A 24,863-nucleotide genomic window follows, 5' to 3' on the forward strand; every position below is an offset into this window, starting at 1 on the left:
TGTTTCTTCTGGAAGTAAGCTAGTTCTCAGGAGTACAGCCCAAATACGTGACTGATGGAAGGAGGCAGGAGGGCCGAGTTCCATCCTTGCCGATCTAGCCAAAGACCTGAGGCCAGCCCTTCTATCTGTGGGTGAGGGCCTTTTTGCCTCAATTATAAAAATGGGCGTTTGGCATAGCAGTTGGGACACTTGGGACACACATTCCCTTTCAGAGGGCCTGGGTTTGAGTCCTGTCTCCACTTCTAATTCTTGGTTCCTGCTAACGTGCACCATGGAAGGCAGCTGGTGGTAATGGCTCAATTAGTTGGGTGTCTGCCAACGCGAGAGACTGTGTTGAATTCTCAGTTGCTGGCTTCAACTTGGCCCAGCCCTGGCTGTTGGGGCATTTGTAGAGTGAACCAGTTGATGGGAGATCTGTCTGCCTTTCTTTCTCTCTCTGTGCCTTTCAAATAAATGAAAATAAATAAACATTTTTTAAATAAGGAAGGAGTTTGACTAGATTATGAGTATGACCCTTTTGCGGCCCTAAAATTCTGAAATGCACTTGTATTTCTCTAAACTTAAGGTGAAAGTGACGGGTGCATCCTTTGTATTTTAGGAGAGTGGAAATACAGGCAGCTGTCTTGCCAGCCTCAGTTGCCCGACTGTTAAGCACAGATAAATGCCTTCCAAGGTTGTGGTGGGCGGCTGTGGCGTCATCCATCTTTGAGTTGTTAATGCACAGTGGCACTTCCCATCTAAGAGGGGAAGTCTGTGCCCTACATTAGGAGAACCAAAAGGAAACGCAGGTGCCATGCCCCTCTTTTAAGAGTTTCAAAGCAATTTCTGGCCGCCTGTGTTTTTTACCTACTGATGAGGAAATAGGGCAGACTATATTAGCATTGATAAAGACTGGCTGATGAAAACGACCTGTCTTTGGATAGTCTTTTGTGTAAATGCTTGATTACTTAATATTTCTTCCTGTCTTTCTAGAAATCTCCTGTTTGGAATTGTTCCCGGCAGCCTGCTCACTTGGTAGTGTTTGGTCCATCTTTTGGAGTTGTGGTCAGTGCATGAGTCAAGACGAATGGACTCTCCTTAACAGGGCTGTGCCTCTTCTGTTCTCTGCCCTCAACAAACTTAACTGTGGACTTCAACATCCTACAGCAAAGGAAGGGCCGCTGCTTAAGTACCGTTCATGTACTCTGAGTATTTTTACTATTTCTGTTGTCTGCCCGTCCCCTACCAGTAAAATAAAATCTGCTCCATTTTAGAAGCACTTGGGGGAGAATCTGAGTTGAGAATCCCATGATTCTACTAGTTTAGAAAATTTTTCTCATGTTTATTTTAGAGTTACAGCTATTTTCTTTTTGGTTGGTATTCAAGGATTTACAGAGAGTGGCTGATCATTGCCCTGTGGTCATCATCACATCACGTAATTGAGGTCTTCAAGATTTATTCATGTCCAGTATCCTCATAACAGACTCCATTGCTAGCCCTTTCCCCACTGGTTTGCAGTTTCACAACACATTGATTAGAGAGCCTGTGATCTTAGACACTGTATTTGCTATGTAGGCGTCTTCACATGCTACCTGAAAAAAGTTAAGTTTGGATAATTAGCTATTTTTGGTACCATTCATTTAGAAAATCTCTCTCTCTCTCTCTCTCTCTCTCTCTATATATATATATATATATATACACATATATAGATATATATACACACACATACCTCAAACGACAGTAAACTTTTTTTTAAGAGTTATTTATTAATTTGAAAGAGTCACGGAGAGACAGAGCTCTCCTATCTACTGGTTCACTCCCCAAATGGCTGCAATGGTTGGAGCTGAGCCAGGCCAAAGCCAGGAACCAGGAGCCTCTTCTGGATCTCCTTCAAGGGTGCAAGGGCCCGAGGAGTTGGGCCATCCTCTGCTGTCCTCCCAGGCACGACAGCAGGGAGCTGGATCGGAAGTGGAGCAGCCAGGACTCAAACCAGTGCACATATGGGATGCTGGTGCTACAGGCAAGCCAGAGTGCCACTCCCTAGGACAGTAAACTTTTTTTTTCTTTCAGAAATATTTTAATAAAAATTTGGCCATTTCCAAGAAATACCCACTGCATGCCCATCAATAAAAGAGAATCTTGACAAAATAGAAAATTTACCATGTGGCTATGATTTAAAGGAAAAAAAAATCGCCGATACTCGAGTATATCAGTGAAGGCCAGTATTAAAGTCACATTCCTTCTTACGGGCTATGATTAGGAATCCGGTTAGATATCAAAATAAAACTTAATACAAATGCAGAACTATTTAGGTCACAGGACCTCTATAGAAATATCAGCACAGTAAACTTTTAACACCCAGACCTTAAGGTGTTTTGTTTGAATGGGAGCAGATTTGCTAAGCTAACACTCATCTAGTGCTAAGTATCAGACTGCTGGCTACAAACTGAAAGTTCTGTGGAAATTAAAGGAAAATGGCTATTTAAATAAATAAGATCTAGCTACTTTAAGACATTAAATCAAACATGGTCTCTGTTGAATTTATAATTGTGCATTTGAGGTAGGTTAATAAATATTGGTATTGATACAAACCAGTTATGTGTGACTAAATTATACATAAATTATAATCTTTTTTTTTTGCAAAATGTTATGCCCTTCACATCTAAATGTGGGGTAAGGCAAATTTAAAACTTAATAACTAGTAAGATTTGCTAAATACATTATGTAACCTTGTGGCTTCCTCATCTCTGAGCGGAGGGGATTATCTAGATAATCAGGGTTTAAAATTTTATAATCAAAATCTGCCTAATTCACATGGGTTTAAGGTCCAAAGTATATAGATTGCCTGCAGCTGAGAACTGATACGGTATTTAGAAACCTAGATGATTGATGGCTGGCATTGTGGCATAGCAGGTTAAGCTGCTGCTTGTGATGCCGGCATTCCATATCTTGACACTGGTTGGAGTCCTGACTGCCCGAGTTCTGATCCAGCTGCTTGCTAATGGGCCAGGGAAAGCAGTGGATATGGCTGCAATACTTGAGCTCCTGCCACCCACATGGGAGACCCAGATAGAGGTACTGGCTTTGGCTTAGCCTAGCCTCAACCATTGTGGCCATTTGGAGAGTGAACCAGCAGATGGAGATCTCACTGTCTCTGTCACTTTGCTCTTTGAATAATTTTTTTAAACCCTATGTAATTCTCTGTCTCTCTTTCTGCCTGTCCTTCTCTATGTAACACTGACTTTAAAAGAAATAAATAAAATCTTTTTTTAAAAAAAAAACCTACATAATTAGTTATAAGCTTTAAACAGCTTCTGAAATTTTTTTAAAGATTTATTTATTTGAAAATCAGAGAGAGGGAGAGACAGAGATCTTACCTCCGCTGGTTCACTCCCCAGATGGCCAAGGCTGGGCCAGGCTGAAGACAGGAGTCAGGAGCTTCATCTGGGTCTCCCACATGGGTGCAGGGGCCCAAAGGCATGGGCCATCTTCTACTTTCCCAGGCCATAGCAGAGAGCTGGATTAGAAGTGGAGCAGCAGAGACTCGAACTGGTACTCATATGGGATGCCAGCACTGCTGGTGGCAGTTTAAGCTGCTACAGCTTCTTAATTCTCTCTCTCTCTCTTTTTTTTTTTTTTAGATTTATTTATTTGGAAATCAGAGTTACAGAAAGAGAGGAGAGGCAGAGAGAGAAGAGAGAGGTCTTCCATCCGCTGGTTTACTCCCCAATTGGCCGCAACAGCCAGAGCTGTGCCAATCTGAAGCCAGGAGGCAGGAGCTTCCTTTGGGTCTCCCATGCGGGTGCTTGGGCCATCTTCCACTGCTTTCCCAGGCCATAGCAGAGAGCTGGATCAGAAGTGGAGCGGCCGGGACTTGAACCAGTGCCCATATGGGATGCCAGCACTGCAGGCAGCAGCTTTATTTGCTGCGCCACTGCGCCAGCCCCACATGTCAGTTTTTAGCTGAAACAGGACGTGTGGAGTCTAATTTTAGAGCTAGAGTAAGTGTGATACCCAGGCCTCGCCTCCCTTCGGTGCCTGAGAGCCGGTGCCTCTGGATTTCTCTGTGGGCCCACACAGAGTTGTTTCCTTCTGTGCGCCCTTGAAGTGGGTTCCCTCTGTGATGGTTGTGAGAGCCTTTCGCGACATCAGCTCTCATGTTAACATGATGGCGGGCAGGCATCTTCTGTGCCTCCAGGGCGCGTGGGTAACGGTCCCGTTGAAGACTGAGTGTCTCCTAACCAAGCTCACCGTTTCCCACTCCTCATCTCAAGCCCCGTCTCCTCATCTCTGATTGGCACTGGTTCTGGCCTCTGCCTCAGAGCCTTTGGTTGCCCTTGCTGTGCATTGCATAACCACCACAGGGAACTAGGGATTTAATAAGCAAAGTGACAGAGGGAAGGACAGAATCTTCCACCTCCTGGTACATTTCCCAGGTGGCCACAATGACCAGCATTGTGCCATCTCCCCTTGCTTTCCCAGGTGCATTAGCAGGGAGCTGCACCAGAAGTGGTATGGACAGGACTCTAGGCAGGGTGCCAGTGGGGTACTGGCGTCAGAGATGGTGGCTTAACCTGCTGCAGCGCGATGCCAGGCACAGTCTGCATTTGTCCTTGGCCCCATTCCTGCCATCACAGGGTTTCGTCCTAGCCGCCCCTTCCACCAGGAATCCTAGTCTCACCCCAGCTTCAGTAGCTTTAGCCTTTTCATCCCAGTTGAATATTCCTGAAGTGTCTGACCACGTGATTGTCCCACTGTCAGCTACAAGGTCCCCCCCCCCCTTTTTTAGGTTTTCCATGATTTCTGTCTTTAGCAGCTTTAGATGACAGGCCTTGAAAAAGTTAATGGGAAATGTGTATTATGAAAAAGATTGGGAATTTGTTGAAAAATATTTTTGTATAAAAATAAACATCTTTTAATTGTTTTCCACAGTTTTTGATGTTCCCTTGTATTTCCTAAGATTCACTAGAGCCCTCCCCCCTTTTTTTAAAGATTTATTTATTTATTTGAAAGTCAGAGTTACACAGAGAGAGGAGAGGCAGAGAGAGGGAGAGGTCTTCCGTCTGATGGTTCACTCCCCAGTTGGCCACAATAGCCGGAGCTGCACCGATCTGAAGCCAGGAGCCAGGAGCTTCTTCCAGGTCTCCCACGCAGGTGCAGGGGCCCAAGGACTTGGGGGCCATCTTGTACTGCTATCCCAGGCCATAGCAGAGAGCTGGATCAGAAGTGGAGCAGCCAGGTCTCGAACCGGCGCCCATATGGGCTGCTGGCACTTCAGGCCAGGACATTAACCCACTGTGCCAGAGCGCCGGCCACAGCCCTGTCTTTTAATTTATCTGCTACACACATGTGCATGGCCACTGGCTCTCTTCCACACTGGAACATTCTTCCCTTTGTTCTGGTTGCCTGCCAGACATGTGTTTTCACATCCCAGTCTCACCATTGACAAGGAACCTTTCTTCATCTCCCTAGTCTGTGTCCTGGCCCTGAGCGCTTTGCCAGATCTTTTCAACACACAGCTATTCTCTTTGGTCTTACTTATCTCGCAGTGTTTCCTGCGTGTGCTTCCAGCTCCTCACCAGAATCCATGCTGAGTTCTCGGAGAGGCAGCTTGCTGCCGGAGAGGCTTTCAGGAGTGCAGGTCTGCCCTTGTCACTGGAGAACAGCGCTTTACCACCCCAAGGGCCGGGACATCTGGCTCACAGAATGAACAGAGGTGGTGTTCAGCCTCAACAGTTAAGATGCAAAGCTTTTTAAAGATTTCAAAAGTGTTATCTGAAAGGCAGGACAACACAGAGAGAGATTGAATCTTCTGTCTGCTGGTTCACTCCCCAAATGCCCAGGACAGCCAGGGCTCAGCCAGGCCAAAGCCAGAAGCCTAGAACTCCATCTGGGTCTCCCACGTGGGTGGCAAGGACCCAATTCTTAGGCCATCATGTGCCGCCTCCCAGGTTGCATTAGCAGGAAGCTGGATTGGAAGTGGAGCAGCCTGGACTGGAACCAGCAAGCATTCTCATTTGGGATGCATGTGTTCCAAGTGGTGGCTTACCCTGCTGTCCTGTGCTGTGACGCCTGTCTCAGTTAAGACATTTGAAAAACTGAAGGTACCATTTTTCATCTGTCACGTGGGTAAAGAACCACAGTGTGGAGTTGGGAAGTGCACAGAAATAGGCAGTTTTAATAGCCTTCCAGACTGACAGCAAATCAATTGCTACCACCCTCTGGAGGATATTGTAACAAAACTGTTAATGGGCTCTTACTCATCACTTCCACTTTCAGGAATGGATTCTAAGGAAATGTAACAGCTAGGTCTTTTTTTTTTTTTTTTTTTTTTTTTTTTTTTAACAGGCAGAGTGGACAGTGAGAGGGAGAGAAAGAGAGAAAGGTCTTACTTTGCCGTTGGTTCACCCTCCAATGGCCACTGCACCGCGCTGATCCGAAGCCAGCAGCCAGATGCTTCTCCTGGTCTCCCATGCAGGTGCAGGGCCCAAGCACTTGGGCCATCCTCCACTGCACTCCAGTGCCATAGCAGAGGACTGGCCTGGAAGAGGGGCAACCGGGACAGAATCCGGCGCCCCAACCAGGACTAGAACCCGGTGTGCCAGCACCGCGGATGGAGGATTAGCCTATTGAGGCGCGGCGCCGGCACAGCTATGTCTTAAGCTGTACATTTAAGATCATAGTGATGTAAGACAGTAGGATAGTAGATAAATGCTCCAGCTGCAGTGGACTACCGTGCAGCCATTACAGATGAGTTTTGGAAAACAAAAACAAAAACCTGCCCCTTGCCGCCTTCTGTGGTCAGCATCCTGATTATCCTGATTTTGCCCTTGGGGACTCACTCTTCCCGCTCTGGTCTGTGTTGAGTGGGTGTCTTAGTTTGTGTTCCCCACAGCTGGAGATCTTCCTGCACAAAAACACTGGAGAGTCCTGAAACCAGCAGCTGTGGGAGGTTCGGCAGGGGGAGGAGCTGCGAGGCAGGTGCCCTTCCAAATGATCCCGGCGGGAGCTCCTGGAGCTGGGTGATCGATCCTTCAGTGCTGTGGGAATTTGAGGCAGGGGGTGAGGGCTGACACTGGGAGGGGTGTGACCTTGTCCTGGGTGGTTCACTCCCTTGCAGCTATTGGCAAAGTGAACCGGAGGATGGAACATTCTCTCTGTAACGGTAATAACTAAATAAATCTGTTTCTTCGAAGGAGACCAGCACTTAGCCCTGACACTGCTATTTCTGGTGATCCAGTCCGCTAACGTCCCTGGACTTCACAGATGTGCAAGCTCTATGTCCAGCCTTTGTGTATTAATTACTCAGGTGGGTTCTGACGATACAATGGTGTGCAAGGATGAAGACAGCTGAGACACATTATGTGGGGTCTGGGTGGCTGGGGGTGGGGGGGGTGGGGCGGGACAAGAAGCCTTCCATATGTTATCGAGCTGGTGTGTCAAAGGAATGTGCACCGGAAACCCAAGAGTGCAGCAGCACAGAAACCGCCGCTACCGCCACAAGGCCATCCTTCCGCTCCCTCTCAGGGATGGTGTCGTCTTCACCCGGATTTCGAGTCGCGGTTCTCTAAGGGGCGTCCTGGCGGCCCCCGCCGCGCCGCCCCGTGGGTCCCGCCTCGGCTTGCAGGCGCAGGAGAGGCGGCACGGAGACTCGAACACGTCGCCAGTCGGCTCCGGACCCCGAAGTGTCACTGGCGGGCGGCTCCCAGCGGACTCGGGCGGCGGGGCGGGCGCCGCTGCTACCCCGCCCCGGGGCGGCGCCCAGCTCGGAGCTCGCGGCCCGGCCCGGCCCCGCTCAGCCGCCGCCGGAGCCCAGCGCCGCCGCCATGTCTTCCGGGGCCAGCGTGAGCGCCCTGCAGCGCGTGGTGGAGCAGCTCAAGCTCGAGGCCGGCGTGGAGAGGATCAAGGTGCGGGCCCGCGGGAGCGCGCTTTCCGGGCACGGCCGCACGCGTCCGCCCGCCCGTCAGTCTGAGGCGCGCGGCGGGGGAGGAGGCCGGCGGCCCCGCCGGAAATGGCTGCCGACCCCGGCCCCGGCGCGGGCTGGGCGGGGAGGCCGCGGGCGGGCGGGCGGGCGGCCGGCTGCGGGGGCCGGGCCTGGTGGGCCCAGCGGCGGGGCCCGTCTCGCGGGCCTGGCCCGGGACCCAGTGCCGCGGGGGCGTTCCCACTCCTGGAAGCTCGCCCTGGGTTGTGTCTGCGTGGACAGTGACTGGGAGGCGGCAGGCCGGCGGCCTGGAGGTGGCCGGGGCCGGAGCCGGAGCGAGGAGTCCAGAGCTGAAAAGGCCCCCGAGTGGACAGGACTCGGTGGCTGAGGGGCGAGAGCGGCGGGGAGCAGGAGGAGGAGGGGGATGCTCGGGTTTCTGGCCTGGTGACGGGGGCGATGGCGCTGCCGTCGCCTCACGTGGCAGGCCGGGGAGCGGCTTTGTGGACAGGGTGAGGGCAGTGCCGGGTCTGTGGACCTTGCGAGGGTATCCAGGAGGGGTCTGGCGCTGCCCACGGCTGAACGAGGTCTTTGACATGTACGGGATGGAAGATGCGCGTTATATGAAGAGCAGAGACCAGCGCGAGCACCCAGGGGCCGGCCGCATCCGTGGCGAAGGAACAGGTTGCCTGAGACAGCAAGGCCACCGAGGCCAGGGAGGAGGGACAGTCACAGAGCGGGGGCTGTGCAGGCCGCAGGCCTGTGGCCCGGCGGGGCTGGGGACGCCTGCATCTCGCGTCTGTCCTGATGCCCAGGCAGCCTGCGTGATGGCTCCTGTGGCTGGGTTCCTGCCGTCCACCCGGGAGAGCAAGATGGAGTGCCAGGCTTTGGGCTTGGCCAGGCCCTGTTACGGCCGTTGCCGGCTTTGGGGAGTGAACCAGTGGATGGAGACTCCGGGTATCCCACCCCCACCCTGCTTTTCAAGTAGATGAAAATAAATGAAGGTTTCTTTAAAATCGGGGGCGTAGTCAACAGCGTCACGGTCTAGTTCGTTGACCAAAAAGCGCCTGTTGTGGGTCACTGTTTAGGCCCTAGAGCCTTGCGTGCAGAACGTGTGTGAGAAGGGACGCTGCTGTGCCTTTGGGGTGCCCCTTCCTTCTCTACCTGCCGTGTTCTAGGGAGCAGGGATTGTAGTGGGGGAGATAAACTGCAGACAGACCAACCAATCTGTTAAAAACTGATTTCAGATAACGAGCGGCCTGATGATTATAAAACAAGGCAGAGGGATAGGAGAGGGTTCTAGAATGCAGAGTGGTTTCAGGGACGTGGAGCGGAGCCGCAGAAGCAGAATCTGGATTATAATAGGGTGGGTTTTCAGTTTTTGGTTTCGCTTAACCCCCCCCCCCATGCGGCTTTTTCTTTAAGGAGGAGATAGCTATTATTGTTTTTAATGTTGGAAATGAAAAGTCATATTTTGGATCGAGAAGAAGGACCTGTAGTTCTAGGTGAAGAGAAGAAGGACCTGTAGTTTTAGCTGGAGGGGAATTGAAGGTACAGGGGACCCTGGGGTGGGAGAGGTACCTGCTGAGCCAGGAAGAAAGCAGCTGAGGGTATGTGTAGATTCGTGTTTCTAGGAATGGGAGAAAAGACTTGTATGCTGACATTTGGGGAAAGATTTATTTATTTGAAATGCAGATTGACAGAAGGGGGTAGATTGATTGATTTTGATCTTCCATCTGTTGGTTCACTCCCCCTGGATGGCCGCAGGACCAGGAACTCCATTCTGGTCTCTCACCTGGGAGGCAGGGGCCTGATGCGGTGACTGTTCCTCGCCACCGCCAGAGAATTAGGCAGGCTGCCCGCAGCTTGCCTTGACCGAGGAGGGGAAGTGTGCCACCCACCACTCAGCCTTCCCCAAACCTGGGGGACAATCAGGCGCGGTGTGGAGCCCAGTCGAAGCAGGGTCTCACTTTATTGTAAAAGGAGGTGTGTACATAGCTGAGGTACAGAGTGGATGGTACAGAGCAGATGAGCTGATGCGGGCAAGGGGTGGGGTGTTGTGATGCAAAAGGGTCCTAGCCACTCCTATTGTACCACCTTAATGATCCGTAGGCAGAAGCGCCCTGGGGCTGGGGTGTTCGCTACCAGGGATTTGAAACTTAAAGTCAGGTTTTCAAATTCGTAGCAGGCTCAGGAAGTTCCTCTAGGCCTCTCCGGATTCAGTGTCCCCCACAGCCTGAGTCCGTGGGCCATCATCCACTGGCTTCCCACGCACTGAGTTTACAGAGGGGATGTGCTGGATAGAAAGAGGTAGAATTGGAGGGCAAGGACTTTGCAGGCCTCGCCAGAAAGAGGCTAAAGTTAGGCTGGACAGAGAAGGAACACAGCCTGTCCCTGGTGGTGGAGGGAACAAACAGGGTGGAGGTGAGGCCTAGTGATGCCAGTGAGGTCACAGCATGAGAGGATAAAGGAAGCAGCACCTGAATGGGGGGAGACCGCTCAGGGAGCAGGACCTGCAGTGTCAAGTTTCAGAGTGCAGGGTTTCAGGTGTTGGCTGCAGCTACGGGTGTGGAAGAGAGAGCTGTTTGAGCAGAAGTCAGGCAGCTGAAAGGAGGGTTGTTAAATTTGTAAGATGATTTTGCGACCTGAAGTGGAAGGAAAATGAGTCCAACGCCTGGCTGCCCTGCAAAGCCATGAGGGAAGATATTATCTACGTTCAAAGAATGATCACTGGGGGCCAGCATCGTGGTGGCCCCGCTGGCATCCCATGTCAGGTCCCAGCTCCTCTGCTTTCCATCCAGCTTACTGCTGATGCAGCCTTGGCCCCTGCCACCCATGTGGGAGACTAGGGTGGAGTTCCTGGTTCCAGCCTGGCTCGGGTCTTGGCTGTTTCAGCAATTTGGGGAGTGAACCAGCAGATCTCTCTGTGTGTCATTGTGTCTTTCAAAGAAAGGTGTAATCATTTTTTAAAGATTTTATTTATTTATTTGAGAGGTAGAGTCACAGAGAGAGAGGTCTACCATCTGCTGGTTTATCTCCCTAGATGGCGGCAACGGCAGGAACTGAGCCAATCTGAAGCCAGGAGCCAGGAGCTTCTTCCGGGTCTCCCATGCGGGTGCAGGGACCCAAGGACTTGGGGCCACCTGCCACTGATTTCCCAGGCCATGCAGAGAGCTGGATTGGAAGAGGAGAAATCAGGACACCACAGTGCTGGGCCCAAGATATAATGTTAAAAAGTAACTATGAGGGTTGGCACTGTGTCCTGACCTGAAGCGCCGGCATCCCATATAGGCATCAGTTTGAGTTCTGGCTGTTCCACTTCCAATTCAGCTCCCTGCTAATGCACCTGGGAAAGCATCAGAAGATGGCCCGAGGTCTTGAGCCCCTGCACCCACGTGGGAGACCCGAAAGAATCTCCTGGCTTCAAATCAGCTCAGCTTCTGCGGTTGTGGGCATTTGAGAAGAGAACCAGCAGATGGAAGATGTCTCTATATATATCTGCCTCTCTCTGTAACTCTGTCTTTAAAATAAATTTTAAAAAATCTTTTAAAAAAATAAGTAATTATGGGGCCAGTGTTGTGGTGTAGTAGGTTAGGCCTGTGCCTGTGATGCTGGCATCTTGCATGGGCGCTGGTTCAAGACCTGGCTTCTCCACTTCCGATCCAGCTCAATGTTAATGTGCCTGGGAAGGCAACAGAAGGTGACCCAAGTGCTTGGGTTTCTGCACCCACGTGGGAGACCCAGAAGAAGCTCCTGGCTCCTGGCTTTGGCCTGGCATAGCCCTGGCCAATGCAGCCATATAAAGAGTGAACCAGCCGATGGAAGATCAATCTCTGTTTTGCTCCTTCTCTCTCTCTCTCTATCTCTGTGTGTGTGTGTGTGTGTGTGTGTGTGTCTCATCCTCTCTCTACCTTTCAAATAAAATTTTAAACCATTATGGGTGATGAAACTGAAACCCAGAGGACTAGGGGATGACTCCAGGTCAGAGGACGTACATTTCATGATGAACTAATACATGTGTTAGGGGATGCCCACGGCAGTGTGGTCTGGGGTGCTTGGCAGGGCTTTTCTGCAGCAGCACTTGCAGAGTCACAACATTCTGGATCTGACTGAATCGGCCTCGTCTGGGGCCTCAGTGTTGGGGGAGCGTGTCCGGAGATGTCTTCGCTTCGACAGAAATGCTATCTGGAAATAAACCAGGCCGGCGCCGCGGCTCACTAGGCTAATCCTCCGCCTTGCAGCGCCGGCACACCAGGTTCTAGTCCCGGTCGGGGCGCCGGATTCTGTCCCGGTTGCCCCTCTTCCAGGCCAGCTCTCTGCTGTGGCCAGGGAGTGCAGTGGAGGATGGCCCAGGTGCTTGGGCCCTGCACCCCATGGGAGACCAGGAGAAGCACCTGGCTCCTGCCATCGGATCAGTGCGGTGTGCCGGCCGCAGCGCACCGGCTGCGGCGGCCATTGGAGGGTGAACCAACAGAAAAGGAAGACCTTTCTCTCTGTCTCTCTCTCTCACTGTCCACTCTGCCTGTCATTAAAAAAAAAAAAAAAAGAAATTATAGATGCTATAATAAAAAAAATTCCTGAAATCTCAGTGGCTTGACACTGAGAGATTTACTTCTTGATCACTTTCTCAGGGCAGGGAGGGTACTCTACTCCACACAGTCGCGGAGAGAGAGACCAGCCACGGCGGCCATTGGAGGGTGAACCAACAGCAAAGGAAGACCTTTCTCTCTCTGTATCTCTCTCTCACTGTCCACTCTGCCTGTCAAAAAAAAAAAAAAAAAAAAAGGAAATAAGCCAGGCTACCCGATTCCCTGCGTGTAGTGGCGGACATCCCTTCCCAGGATCGGAAGTCCTGGTGTCCTCCCAGAATTCCTCCTTTGGAGAAGCGTCTCGGAATTTGCTGGGTAAACCTGGGCACGAGCAAAGCCAGATGCCCTGGGTGGGGACTGTCCCGGTCCAGGGTCTCTGTCTCTTGATCATGCCACTTCTACTCTTCTTTTCTCTGCATGTCCCTTTCCATGAACTGTTTGACCGGGGCCTTTAAGCGGGGACTCCAGTTAGTGTCATTTGTCACGAGTCCTGGGAGACAGTCTCCTTCTACACCTTGTGTGCGGAGCTCACCTGTTCCCTGTGATGCAGAAATAGTAAGCATGAGCACATTGGTTCTAATTACTGTTTTGAAAAACATTTATTTATTTGAAAGGAAGAGTTCCAGTGAGAGGAAGAGAAAGAGACAGAGAATCTTCCATCTGCTGGTTACTCCCCAAATGGCTGCAGTAGCCAGGGCTGGGCCAGTGTGAGGCCCGGAGCCAGAACTCCATCCAGGTCTCCCACATGGGGGTGGGGGCCCCGGGCCATCCTCTGCTGTCTTCCCAGGAGCATTAGCTTGGAGCTAGATCAAAAATGGACCAACTGGAACTTGAAGAGAGCCGGCATTGCAGGTGGTGGCTTAACCAGCTACACAATGCCAGACCCTCTAATGACTCTTGAATTCGTAGTTTATATGTAACAATTGATTCCAGTTATAATTAATGTGAAAGAGCTTCTGTCAAGCAAAAAGTAAGCTTAAACATTACTCTGCTAATATTCTTTGTTTATATAATATAAACATTATGTAAATGCATTCAAAATTCCTAAAGCACTCCAGGAACTTGGTAGCAACTATAACATAAGCAATTAATTTCCCAGGTACTGAAGGCTTAGAAAGTTAACACAAGCAAATAGTAATACTTGAGTAATAGTTGGAACAGTTATTTTTGTACAATATGAGTGAGTTTCTATATAAAACATCTTTTCATTGCAAGAAAAATGGAAAGTGAGGAACATTTCAAATAGAAATAGTCATCAAATGGAGGATGAGAAGAAAAGGCATGACAATGTTGGATCAGTTTTTGCTGCGTAACCACCCCAAAACCTCCGTGCGTTAGAGCATTTATTAACTCAAACCAGCACAACTAGGCTCAACTGTACCGTTCTGCTGATCTTTGCATCTGCAGTGAGACAGGCAGCTGGCAGGTGTCCAGATGGTCCCAGATGGCCTCACTGATGTGTCTGGTGGTTGGCGGCAAGTGCCTGGTGGCTGACCTGGGTTTCCCTCACAGGACCTCTAGTAGACAGCCTGGGCTCTTCCAGTGATGATCTGAGCTGCAACAAGAGAAGTAGTTGCAAAGGGGCTACATTGCAACCTGCCCCTCATATCTGCCACGTTCTGTTGGTCAGAGCAAGGCACAGGCCAGCCCACATTGAGGGGCTGGGTCGGTAGACTCTACCTTTTGGTGGGAGAAGCTGTAAAACATTGTGGCCATGTTTGCAATCTGCCAGCAATGTGGTGTGAGTGCTTTATGTGTGTTGACTCACTTAGTCCTCATCTCAGCCCAGTGAGGGAGATACTGGTACTAAGTCTATTTCACGGATGTGGAAACACTTACCGAGAAGTTGCCTGATTTGCCCTAGGTCACAGACAGTGACGGAGCTGAATAGGAGTCCCAGTACCTCTAGGCTGCATTTATTTATTTATTTATTTAATTTTTTTAAAAAAGATTTATTTATTTGACAGGCAGAGTTACAGAGAGAGGTAGAGACAGAGAGAGGTCTTCCATCTGCTGGTTCACTCCCCAGATGGCCACAACGGCCAGAGCTGAGCTGATCCGAAGCCAGGAGCTTCCTCCAGGTCTCCCATGTGGGTGCAGGGGCTCAAGGACTTGGGCCATCCTCTACTGCTTTCCCAGGCCATAGCAGAGAGCTGGATCGGAAGAGGAGTAGCCGGGACTAGAACCGGCACCCATATGGGATGCCGGTGCTTCGGGCCAGGGTGTTAACCCGCTGAACCACAGCGCTGGCCCCGTGAATTTATTTATTTAGCACTTACTGATTTTTTGAAAAGCAGAGAAGGACAGAGACAGGTGAGACAGATCCTCCAACCCACTGGTTCACTTCTAAATGCCTGCGGCAGCCATGGCTGGGCTGGGCTGGGCTGAAGCCAGGAGCTGAGAGCTCAGTCCTGGGTCTCCTGTATGGGTGGCGGGGACCCAACTGCTGGCCGTCACTGCTGCCTCCCACGGTGCTAGCGTCAGCAGGAAGCTGGAATCGGAGGTGGAGCTGGGGCTCAGACCCTGAGTCGGGGATGGGATGCGGACATCTGAAGCAGCGTCTCAACCCCTACAGCAAACACCTGCCTCTGCATTCTTAATTAGTAAGCTAAACTCACTCAGCAATGTGATGGGAGAACTTAGCGGTTGTTTGGAACAGGCTGAATAAAGCTGAGCCTGGTGACTATTAAAACAGTCTGCCCACTGGGTAAGCATATTTATCATGCATGCTCTATGTAATTGAAAATTTGTAAAGGGAACAATAGAGTGAGCTATTTCCTTACCAGTTGAGTCTCAAAAACTAGTATTATAAATGGATCAAAGATCCAGGTTTTTCTTAACCTTTGTTGAATAGGAAATGAAATTTAGAAAATCCTCAATTGAAGTTCATAGAAATCATAATCTTCGCACTCGGAATTCAGTTATTGGCGAACTCTCTGCAAAGAGACGTGGAGGTCACTCTTGCTGTTAGGTGGTGTGAGCCTTTTCAGGACGGGGTGGATGTGGCCGCGAGCCCCGAGTCACCCTGTCGTGCCTTCGCTACAGGTCTCCCAGGCGGCCACCGAACTCCAGCAGTACTGCATGCAGAACGCGTGCAAGGACGCGCTGCTGGTGGGCGTGCCAGCCGGAAGCAACCCCTTCCGGGAGCCCCGCTCGTGTGCTTTGCTCTGAGCACCGGTAAGTAATGTCGCGCTGGGTCATCTTGGTGCCATGGCACCGTCCATCACGGGGTTTCCCAAAGGATTTGGGCAGCCGAGGTCTGCACAGCTACCACGCGAAACGTATGACTCCCCGATGCGTGCCTCTTGTCTGTAGCTACCCAGCCCTCAGAACACATCTCACCGGGAGGGTCTCAGTTGATTTGTGAGAGGCTGATACCCTTCAGTACTTGAGCTCTGTGACTGAAGGGGCTGGGAGCAGTGTCGTGACCTGAATCCCACCCTCTCTGTTCTTCCGCCATCTCAGAGTTGTTATTTGCCACTTGCCGGAGCTCTTGAGACTGAAGAGCTCCCAGAGGGGGACACTGTGCCTGCCACCAGCTGTGATTTCTCTCCGGATGACTTTCAGAGCATATCTCTATGTGGTAATGGAAGAAGAAATGTAACTACCGAAGAGAAAGCATGACAAGGGTTAGAAGAGCTTAAAATAACTGAAATGTGGAGCTGGTGCCGTGGCTCACTTGGTTAATCCTCCACCTGCGGCGCTGGGTTCTAGTCCCGGCTGCTCCTCTTCCAGTCCAGCTCTCTGCTGTGGCCCGGGAAGGCAGTGGAGGATGGCCCAAGTGCTTGGGCCCTGCACCCGCATGGGAGACCAGGAGAAGCACCTGGCTCCTGGCTTCGGATCGGCGTAGCTCCGGCCGTGGCGCCCGTTTGGGGGGTGAACCAACGGAAGGAAGACCTTTCTCTCTGTCTTTCTCTCTCACTGTCTAACTCTGCCTTTCAAAAAATAAATAAATAAATAACTGAAATGAAAACACCTCTCTGGTGGCATTTTAGAAATTAGATTGTATGGGTTCAAATGTCTTATGTTGAGGTCTTATTCACATTTTCACTATTTTCTTTTAAGATTTATTATATTTATTTCTCTCTGACGAGTTACAGGGAGAAAAGGAGAGACAGAAAGACAAAGAGAGCTTCCATCTGCAGGTTCACTCCCCAAAGGCCCCAACGGCTAGGGCCTGGGCTAGGCCAAACCCAGGAGCCTAGAACTCTGTCTGGGTCTCCTTCAGAGGCGGCAGGGGCCCGAGCACTCAGGCCGTCGTCTGCTGCTTTCCCAGGCGCATCAGCAGGACGCTGGATGGGAAGCAGAGCAGCTGTGCTCTGATCCGGGTGCCGGCAGCCAGGCGGCTGCTTAACCTGGTTTGCCAGAGTGTTGGCCCTGCACTATTTTGTTTTAAAAGGTTAAGAGCATATGTCTTCTAAGTGGTTTTGTATAGTAAGTAATCATCTTGTGTCCTTTCTCACATATTTCCAAGAGGAAAATTTTCACATTTAAAAGAAGGAAGTAATCCTACTGTCAGGTACAGTTGTACCTTTTAATGGAAAATGGGCATTAAAATACTACTATCGTGTTTGCATAGCATTTTTCTTTACAGAGCATTTTCATGGGTGCCGTTTATCCCATGGTATGGTTTGGATTTTTTTTTTATTCTGTTATTTTCTCCTGGGTGAATATTAAAGTGTCCTGTGAGATGATGAATAGTTAATTTCAGACTAAATCTTACTCAACTGAAAACCAACCAGATTCTCTTTCCAGCAGGGAAGAAGTTCGCCGAGCAATGCCTTCGAGCACAAAGTGAAGAATGACTGCCTCCAAGTCTCTAGAAGACATTTCCTGCAGCCGAATGACTTGTAGACGTTTCAGACCTTCCCTGTGGCCTGGGCCCATCTCCAAAGTCCCACAGAAAGGAATGAGTTTCTACTCAGATAAAGGAGCCCAGTGACAATGGCCTGATTGGCATGGTGAAGTGCTTTATAGTAAGACAGACAAAACCCTTACCACCAAATACACCAAGTCACACACCTTCCGCGAGTGAATGAGTGGTGTTTCTAAACCTGGAATGTGTTGTATGTATTGAATATTTACATTTTAGGGAGAAAAACATTTTTGTTTATTAAAAAATGAATATTTGTAAGATTTTGATACCATAATAAAATTTTTTTCTCATGAATTTACAGCCACTAAGTAAAGATAAGAAAGGATAAAATTCGGGGGCAGAGTAGGTTTTACTAATCAAATGATGTCTTGATTTTTCTAAAGGAGAAAATTGTTTCACTTAAACACTAAACGTGGGAGATGTTTCATAGAAAACTTGTTTGGCAAGGTTAACGATATCTTGGGTATTAGGTTGCCCCATTCTGTGTATGAAGAAGATTTGATCTTTGTCTTGTTAAGTTCACTTACTTTGTAGTTGTAGCTGTACTTTTAAAGAATGCCTTTAAAAAATGTTTAAAATGTGACCTACACACAGAGCGTTGCACATGATTAAAAACAAAGTAATGTAAAAATATTAATACCTAAAATAATTCTTCACGTCACAAATGTTCTACTCTGATGATGTGCCTTTGAGTTAACATGGGACACTTTTAGGATGCTTTGTGCTTTAATGTTTGAAGAGCTTGGGAATAAAAATTTCTGATTAATTAGTCATTTTCTATGGCAGCAACATTTTGTGTCTGATTTTGTTTAAGGTTTCATGGGTTGCTCTCTCCTTGTGAGGTTGAGTACTGAAGTGGGAGGCGAAAGTTTTTGAATCCCCTTAGAAGTTTGACAATGTCCTGAAAAATAGATGTATGTATATATGAAGAAATATCCCAATTACTAGCAACATTTGCATTTTGAAATAGCTATATATAGAACGCAACTAGTTTTACAGTACAGAAGAGAGAAGCCATTGGATAGGCACTCTTGACTTCTAGCCACTGAACTTCCAGATCTCAGCGATCGGAATCCCTCCCATTGGGTATCCCTTTCCTAGCCCCCCTACTGTGTCTTTTCTGAAATGTCACTGTCAAGTATCCTTTACTTTCTCTTCATCTGCTGTATTAGATCCTTAAAAAAAAAAAAAAAAAAGATTTATTTATTTGAAAGGCAGAGTTAAAGGGAGAGAGAGGTCTTCATCTACCTGTTCACTTCCCAAATGGCTGCAATGGTCAGAGTTGGGCTGATCTGAAACCAGGAGCCAGGAGCTTCTTCCGAGTCTCCCATATGGGTGGCAGGGGCCCAACCATTTGGCCATTTTCCACTGCTTTCTTCAGGCACGTTAGCAGGGAGTGGGATTGGAAGTGGAGCAGCTGGGACTTGAACAAGCACCCTTTGCGATCAACCTGCTACATCACAGGTTAGATCATATCTTTTTTTTTTTTTAAGGTTTATTTATTTTACTTGAAAGTCAGAGTTAGTTACACAGAGAAAGGAGAGGCAGAGAGAGAGAGAGGTCTTCCATCCGCTGGTTCACTCCCCAGTTGGCCACAATGGTCAGAGCTGCGCCGATCCGAAGCCAGGAGCCAGGAGCTTCTTCCGGGTCTGCCACATGGGTGTAGGGGCCCATGGACCTGGGCCATCTTCCATTGCTTTCCCAGACCATAGCAGAGAGCTGGACAGGAAGTGGAGCAGCCGGGTCTCGAACTGGCACCCATATGGGATGCCGGCACTTCAGGCCAGGGTGTTAACCTGCTGCGCCACAGTGCTGGCCCCAGGTTAGATAATTTCTCTCAGCATTTCAACCTCCAGTTCTCTATCTTAATAAACATTTTTTTAAAAACCTCCATTCAAACAAACCTCTCTTGATTCCACTTTCCTTTTTAGCAAAAATTTTATTAAGATAGTACAAGAAGAAAATGTAGACATCTCCCTTATCCATAAAGGTATAAATAGCTTAAATATAAGCAAGCCAAATTCAGTAGTGTATCAAGAGAAAACTAGTTTAACATCAGGAAATCTGTCAATATAATTCATTATGTAAGTGGTATAAGCTAAAAAGTCACTTGATTAAATTCAGTATCTGTTCTGAATTAGGTAGTAGTGGGTGTTTGGAGTTCAGCTCCTGGTTAGAATGACCCTGTTCCAAATTGGAGCGCCTGGTGTAAGTCCCAGCTCTGGCTCCCTGTTCTAGCTCCCTGCTAATGCAGACCCTAAGAGGAGGAATTGGGTGCCTGCCACCCACATAGCGGACCTGAATTGAGTCCCTGGCTCCCAGCTTTAGCCTGTTCCAACCCTGGCCATTGCGGGCAAATGGGGAGTGAACCGTGAATGGGAGTTCTCTTCCTGTAGCCTGTCTTTTTTTTTTTTTTTTTTCCTATCTCTGCCTCCCAGCAAACAGACACTTACATGAATTAGTGAAATAGGGGTAGAAAGAAGTCACTTGTTAAAGCAGTGTATCAAAATCAATAGCAAATGTCACACCACATGGTGAACTGTTGAAGCATTCAGCTTATCAGAAATAGGCCAGGACCTTTTATCACCACTCCATCAGCATTGCTTTGAAAGTCTTAGGTCACAGGGTAAGGTAAGAAAAATGAATTATGTAAATGTTTCTGGAGAAATTGTTATGGATTATACAGTTGTACAGTCTGGAAGCTCACGAGAGTCTAGTAAAAGAAATACTTGAATTTGTAGTCAGATTTGAGAGGCTGGCTGGATGTAAAATACAGAAAAATAAGCATTTTCTACTCTGGCGAATGGCCACAGATGGAAACTATCCCATTTCCACTTTGATGAAAAAATAATTTCAAATACTTAGAATATTTTTAGCCAGAGTGCAGCAGGACGCACTCCTGCCCCGAGAGACCAGGCTGAGCCCCCACCGATGTGAGGAATGCCTTATTTTCTGCTGACCACATGGGGGGCAGTTTGAACCGCCACTAGGAACCCCAGAGGGGCTTTTGTTTCTAAATGCATCACATCAGCCTAATTCGGGCCGATCCCAGCCTTCTGGGGTCACAGGGGCAGTGGCCCTGCAGGTTGCACTGGGATGATGGGCGCCCCCGCGGGGACCAGCGACTCCGGCTCTCCTCGCTCAGGCCGCCACGCCACTCCTCCCTCTCACACTCCAGTGGGCCCTTAGTGAGTCGGTTGTGCGCTTCCTCTGGGGCGCTGCTTTCCAAAAGGCCAGCGCTCTGGCCGAAGCGTCCTTCAGACTCTTCAGCTTGATCTTCAAGAGGGCTGCGCACCTGTCATTCTTGACTGATGCCGCTGTAGAAGGGATGGTCAGGCGCTGTGGGAGGCCGAGGGGGGCACCTCAGGAGCGCCTCCAGCCGTGCTGGGCGGCAGCCTCGTCTGGCCCATTGCATCCAGCGCCGATGGTGCAGCATCTCGCAGAGCCTGCCAGCCGCGCTTCAACCGCTCCTGGCCTGCGGGGTGGAGAGGCGCCAGCCAGGATCCCCAGGTTCCCCGCGCTCTCGCGGTGCGGGAGCACCACCAGCTTGCTGAGAGCTGTGGCTGCCAGACGGGGATGCGGCGCCCACGGCGATTAACAACTCTTGCGGGGAGGGGGGCATTACAAAGTGAAAAAACAAAAGACAGAGAAAAGCATCTGCCATGCATGTGAGAGATGACAGGCTCAGGCAATATGCTCGATTCTGGTGAGTTGATGGAGAGTAAATGCCCACAGGACAGGAAGAAGCTATGCGAGCCGCAGGGGCAGGGGCAGGAGGGAGTGAGAAAGAGCCAGCCTGGCACTCTTGTACAAATGGGACAGGTTCATGGGTGATAAGGAGCAGCCAATTTTCTTTCTTTCTTTTTTTAAATTTATTTGCTTGAAAGAATTACAGAGAGAGGTAGACAGAGAGAGGTATTCCACCTGCTGGTTCACTCCCCAATTGGCTGCAATGTCTGGAGCTATGCTGATCCGAAGTCAGGAGCCAGGAGCTTCTTCCGGGTCTCCCACTCTAGTGCAGGGACCCAAGGACTTGAGCCATCTTCCCTTTCCCAGGCCGTAGCAGAGAGCTGGATCACAAGTGGAGCAGTTGGTTCTTGAACTGGTGGCCTTATGGCAGGCTGTGGCTTTACCCGCCACGCCACAGCGCTGGCCTCAGTAATTCACACTTAATGAGCACATGGATTTGAAGTTTGTTTCCTTGTGTTAGGTCATTTACTCCTAATCTGTGTGCCTTTGAGCCAATTAACTCAAATCCTCTAGGTCTTAGTTTTCTCATAATTATTTTTGTAATTGAGATAAGAATGTCTTCCTCACCTCCTGTTCACAGATGTGGAGGGTTAGGCACTGGTAAGCTGAATGTTGTCCAGAAGCAAACAGTTGATGGACGATAGAACCAGTATCCAATGCCAAGCAGTTTGGCGCTGGAGCCCTCCCTTAGCTGTAAACCATCTGCTGTATACCATTGCCGGCGATGACAAGGGGAATTGCATACTTTCATACCTTACTAGTGTGAAAGCGTGAGGGGCCACAACCTCCTGGGAGACTAATTTGGCAATGTCCCAGTAACTCCCAGTCAGAGGGAGACTGGGGAGTCCCAGATCAGACTACAGCTGTGCCCGCCCCACCAAGCCCAATGGCCTCAACTTAGCGGTCATTAAGTTTTGAGAGGTTGGGGCAAGGAAGAAAAACAATAAATTAGGCATGAGGATAAGTTCTGGGAACGAACCTTAGATGCAGTTACTAGTTCCTGGAACTCACTGGAAACAAACAGATTTATGAAATCTTCGAAGTGGTTTGAGAAATAATGGGACCTGTAACTGTTTACAGTTCAACAGACCTCCTGCCTTCCGGCCCCTGCGCTTGCCTGTCAGGAGGCAGGTTGAGGGAGCGCGAGGAGAATATGAATAAAGGCGGACTTGGAGAGGGCAGAGGCGGAGGCCATGGAGAACCATGGACAAGGGTTTTCTTCCAGAGTTCAATCAGGGCCTTTGTGCCTGCACGCCGGACGTCAGAATGCTGCCGCTGTCTCCCATTCTTCCTCCACCTAAATGGAGTGTCTACTGAGGTCTGTGCTGTGTGTTTTATATTTGTAGGGTAGAAGTGGGGAGAATGAAAGAGAGTGACTGAAAGGTCTATAGGTCCCAACCCTTAAGGAGCCATATCCAGGCCGGCTGGAGAACGATGAGCATGACCGGGAAAGCGAGCTTTGAGCTCTCTGCGGGGACTCCACACAGCCCTGCTTCGTCTCCCGAGGTGAGATTGAGGGAATCCCACGTGGGTGAGAGCAGAGGGAATGGTTATCTGGTGCCCAGATTGGTAGACTGTGGCACAGACTCTGTAGCTCATCACCAAATCGCATTTCGGTTTCTTCCTGGCCGCCCTGCTGGGCTGCGTCTCTCAGCTGCTTTCTAGGTAGACGTGGCCCATGCCCGAGTTCTGGCTAGTGCACGTGTGCTGGCTGCCTGGAAGTAACTATCCCGGGTAACTTGGAAACCACACGTTGAAGATGACGGTCTCTCTCTCCGTGACTGTGGAGTAGAGTACCCTTCCTGCCCTGAGAAAGTGATCAAGAAGCAAATCTCTCAGTGTCAAGCCACTTTTTTTTTTATTATTATAGAATCTATAATTTCTTTCTTTTTTTTTTTATGACAGGCAGAGTGGACAGTGAGAGAGAGAGAGACAGAGAGAAAGGTCTTCCTTTTCTGTTGGTTCACCCTCCAATGGCCGCTGCACCGCACTGATCCGAAGCCAGGAGCCAGGTGCCTCTCCTGGTCTCCCATGCGGGTGCAGGGCCCAAGCACCTGGGCCATCCTCCACTGCATTCCCGGGCCACAGCAGAGAGCTGGCCTGGAAGAGGGGCAACCGGGACAGAATCCGGCGCCCCGACCGGGACTAGAACCCGGTGTGCCGGCACCACGGGCGGAGGATTAGCCTAGTGAGCCGCGGCGCCAGCCTATAATTTAACAAATACAACCTAGAAGGATATCCATGACATGTGAAATACGAAAAACTTGTGTTTACATATAGAATACTCCCAAGTATATATGTTATGTGTAAATATTAGATATGTGCATGTGTCTCTCAAGAGTAAAAGAGTAATAGCCGCTGTTTTACTTCTACTGCTTAAATCTTATGCAAAATGTCTTTTGTGGCTCCTGCTTCCCCAGAACTAAGTGGGAAGTAATAGTTTCAGCTTAACTAAGTTGACTTAAAAATAATAAATATCTACCTATCACCATAAATATCTTCTATCACCATATTCCTCAAATTTAGAGTTACTGATAGTTAGAATTTCACAGATGATAGTCAAATATTATCTAAATCAAATGGTATAATTTTCAATTTCTTTCTGCTTCAAAGATACATACTTTGGGGCTGGCACTGTGGTGCAATGGATTAAAGCCCCAGACTGCAGCACCGGCATCCCATATGGTCACAGGTTCGAGTCCTGGCTGCTCCACTTCCCATCCAGCTCCCTGCTAATGCACCTGGGAAAGCATCTGAAGATGGCCCAAGTCCTGGGGCTCCTGCACCTGAAAGAAGCTCCTGGCTCCTGGCTTTGGATTGGCTCAGCTTCAGCCGTTGTGGCCATTTGGGGAGTGAACCAGCTGATGGAAGACCTCTGTGTCTCTACCTCTCTCTGTAACTCTCTTTCAAATAAATAAATCTTTAAAAAAGATAAAAACACTTTTCTTCAGAATTATGCTAAAATTCAATAGGTAGAAACTGTTAGACCAGAATCCCTTTTCTAGCTTTTTGGTACCAGCATAGGTCGCTTCTATTTAGGTGGTAGAGACAACCACGAACAATGGATTCACTGAGGGACAGCATTGCAGTGCTGCCTGCTATGCGGGCATCTCGTATGGACGCCACTTCAAGTCCCAGGTGCCCTACTTCCAATTCAGCTCCTTGTTAATGCTCCTGGGAAAGTAGTGGAGTTCCAGGCTCCTGGCTTTGGCTAGGACTAGCTGTAGCAGCCACTTAGGGAGTGAACTAGTAGAAGGTAGTGTCTCTGTTACTCCCTCTCTAATTCTGCCTTCCAAATAAATAAAATAAATCTAAAAAAAAAAAAAAAAGAAAATGAATGATGGATTGGTTATATTGATAGTTTCATTATAGATGGTGGTCAGGTTACGATGCCATGAGAAATTATGGGGAAAGCCTGCACATGGGAGCTGTCACATACACTGTCTCAGAATGTTTTTTCTCTTTCATGAGAAGAGACAGGGCTATGACTATTGTTAGGTAAGGCACACTCCATTCTTTCTGCCCCTTCCAAGAACTGCAGACCAAAGTCCTTTGTTGAGAATTTGGTTGGGATTATTATCCTGTGTCTAAGAAATATTTGTTAAAGGTCCCTTTAGTTTTGATTTATCTAATTATTTCTCTGTCTAGGAAAAGCTTATCTCAAGATTTCTAAATAGGCCGGCGCCGCGGCTCACTAGGCTAATCCTCTGCCTTGCAGCGCCGGCACACCGGGTTCTAGTCCCAGTCGGGG

General features: G+C 49.2%; 2 protein-coding genes across 5 annotated transcripts in view; both read left to right on the plus strand.

Moving 5' to 3' along the window:
• The window catches only part of DNAJC25 (DnaJ heat shock protein family (Hsp40) member C25), a 38,519-nt gene extending 20,368 nt beyond the window's left edge, over positions 1–18,151 (plus strand). The window contains exons 5-7 of one of the 3 annotated variants that reach the window (XM_070078261.1): positions 973–6,779; positions 6,875–7,886; positions 17,245–18,151. The gene's annotated coding sequence lies outside the window, so the exon portion shown is untranslated. Of the gene's footprint in view, positions 1–972; positions 7,887–17,244 lie in introns of all 3 variants that reach the window. The other 2 variants (XM_070078297.1, XM_070078345.1) reach the window with 2 other exon arrangements.
• On the plus strand, positions 7,749–18,151 carry GNG10 (G protein subunit gamma 10). Of its 2 annotated transcripts, none has more exons than XM_051843225.2 (3): positions 7,749–7,886; positions 15,532–15,663; positions 17,242–18,151. In XM_051843225.2, exons 1-2 carry the CDS (start codon positions 7,806–7,808, stop codon positions 15,655–15,657), a joined length of 207 nt encoding a protein of 68 aa, XP_051699185.2. In that variant the 5' UTR covers positions 7,749–7,805; the 3' UTR covers positions 15,658–15,663; positions 17,242–18,151. The 2 variants fall into 2 exon arrangements, with proteins under 2 accessions (XP_051699185.2, XP_051699186.2); XM_051843226.2 differs by having other exon boundaries at positions 7,755–7,886; positions 17,245–18,151.
• Positions 18,152–24,863: the final 6,712 nt, after the last annotated feature.

The sequence above is a fragment of the Oryctolagus cuniculus genome, chromosome 1, assembly GCF_964237555.1.
Source record: "Oryctolagus cuniculus chromosome 1, mOryCun1.1, whole genome shotgun sequence".
Taxonomy (NCBI): domain Eukaryota; kingdom Metazoa; phylum Chordata; class Mammalia; order Lagomorpha; family Leporidae; genus Oryctolagus; species Oryctolagus cuniculus.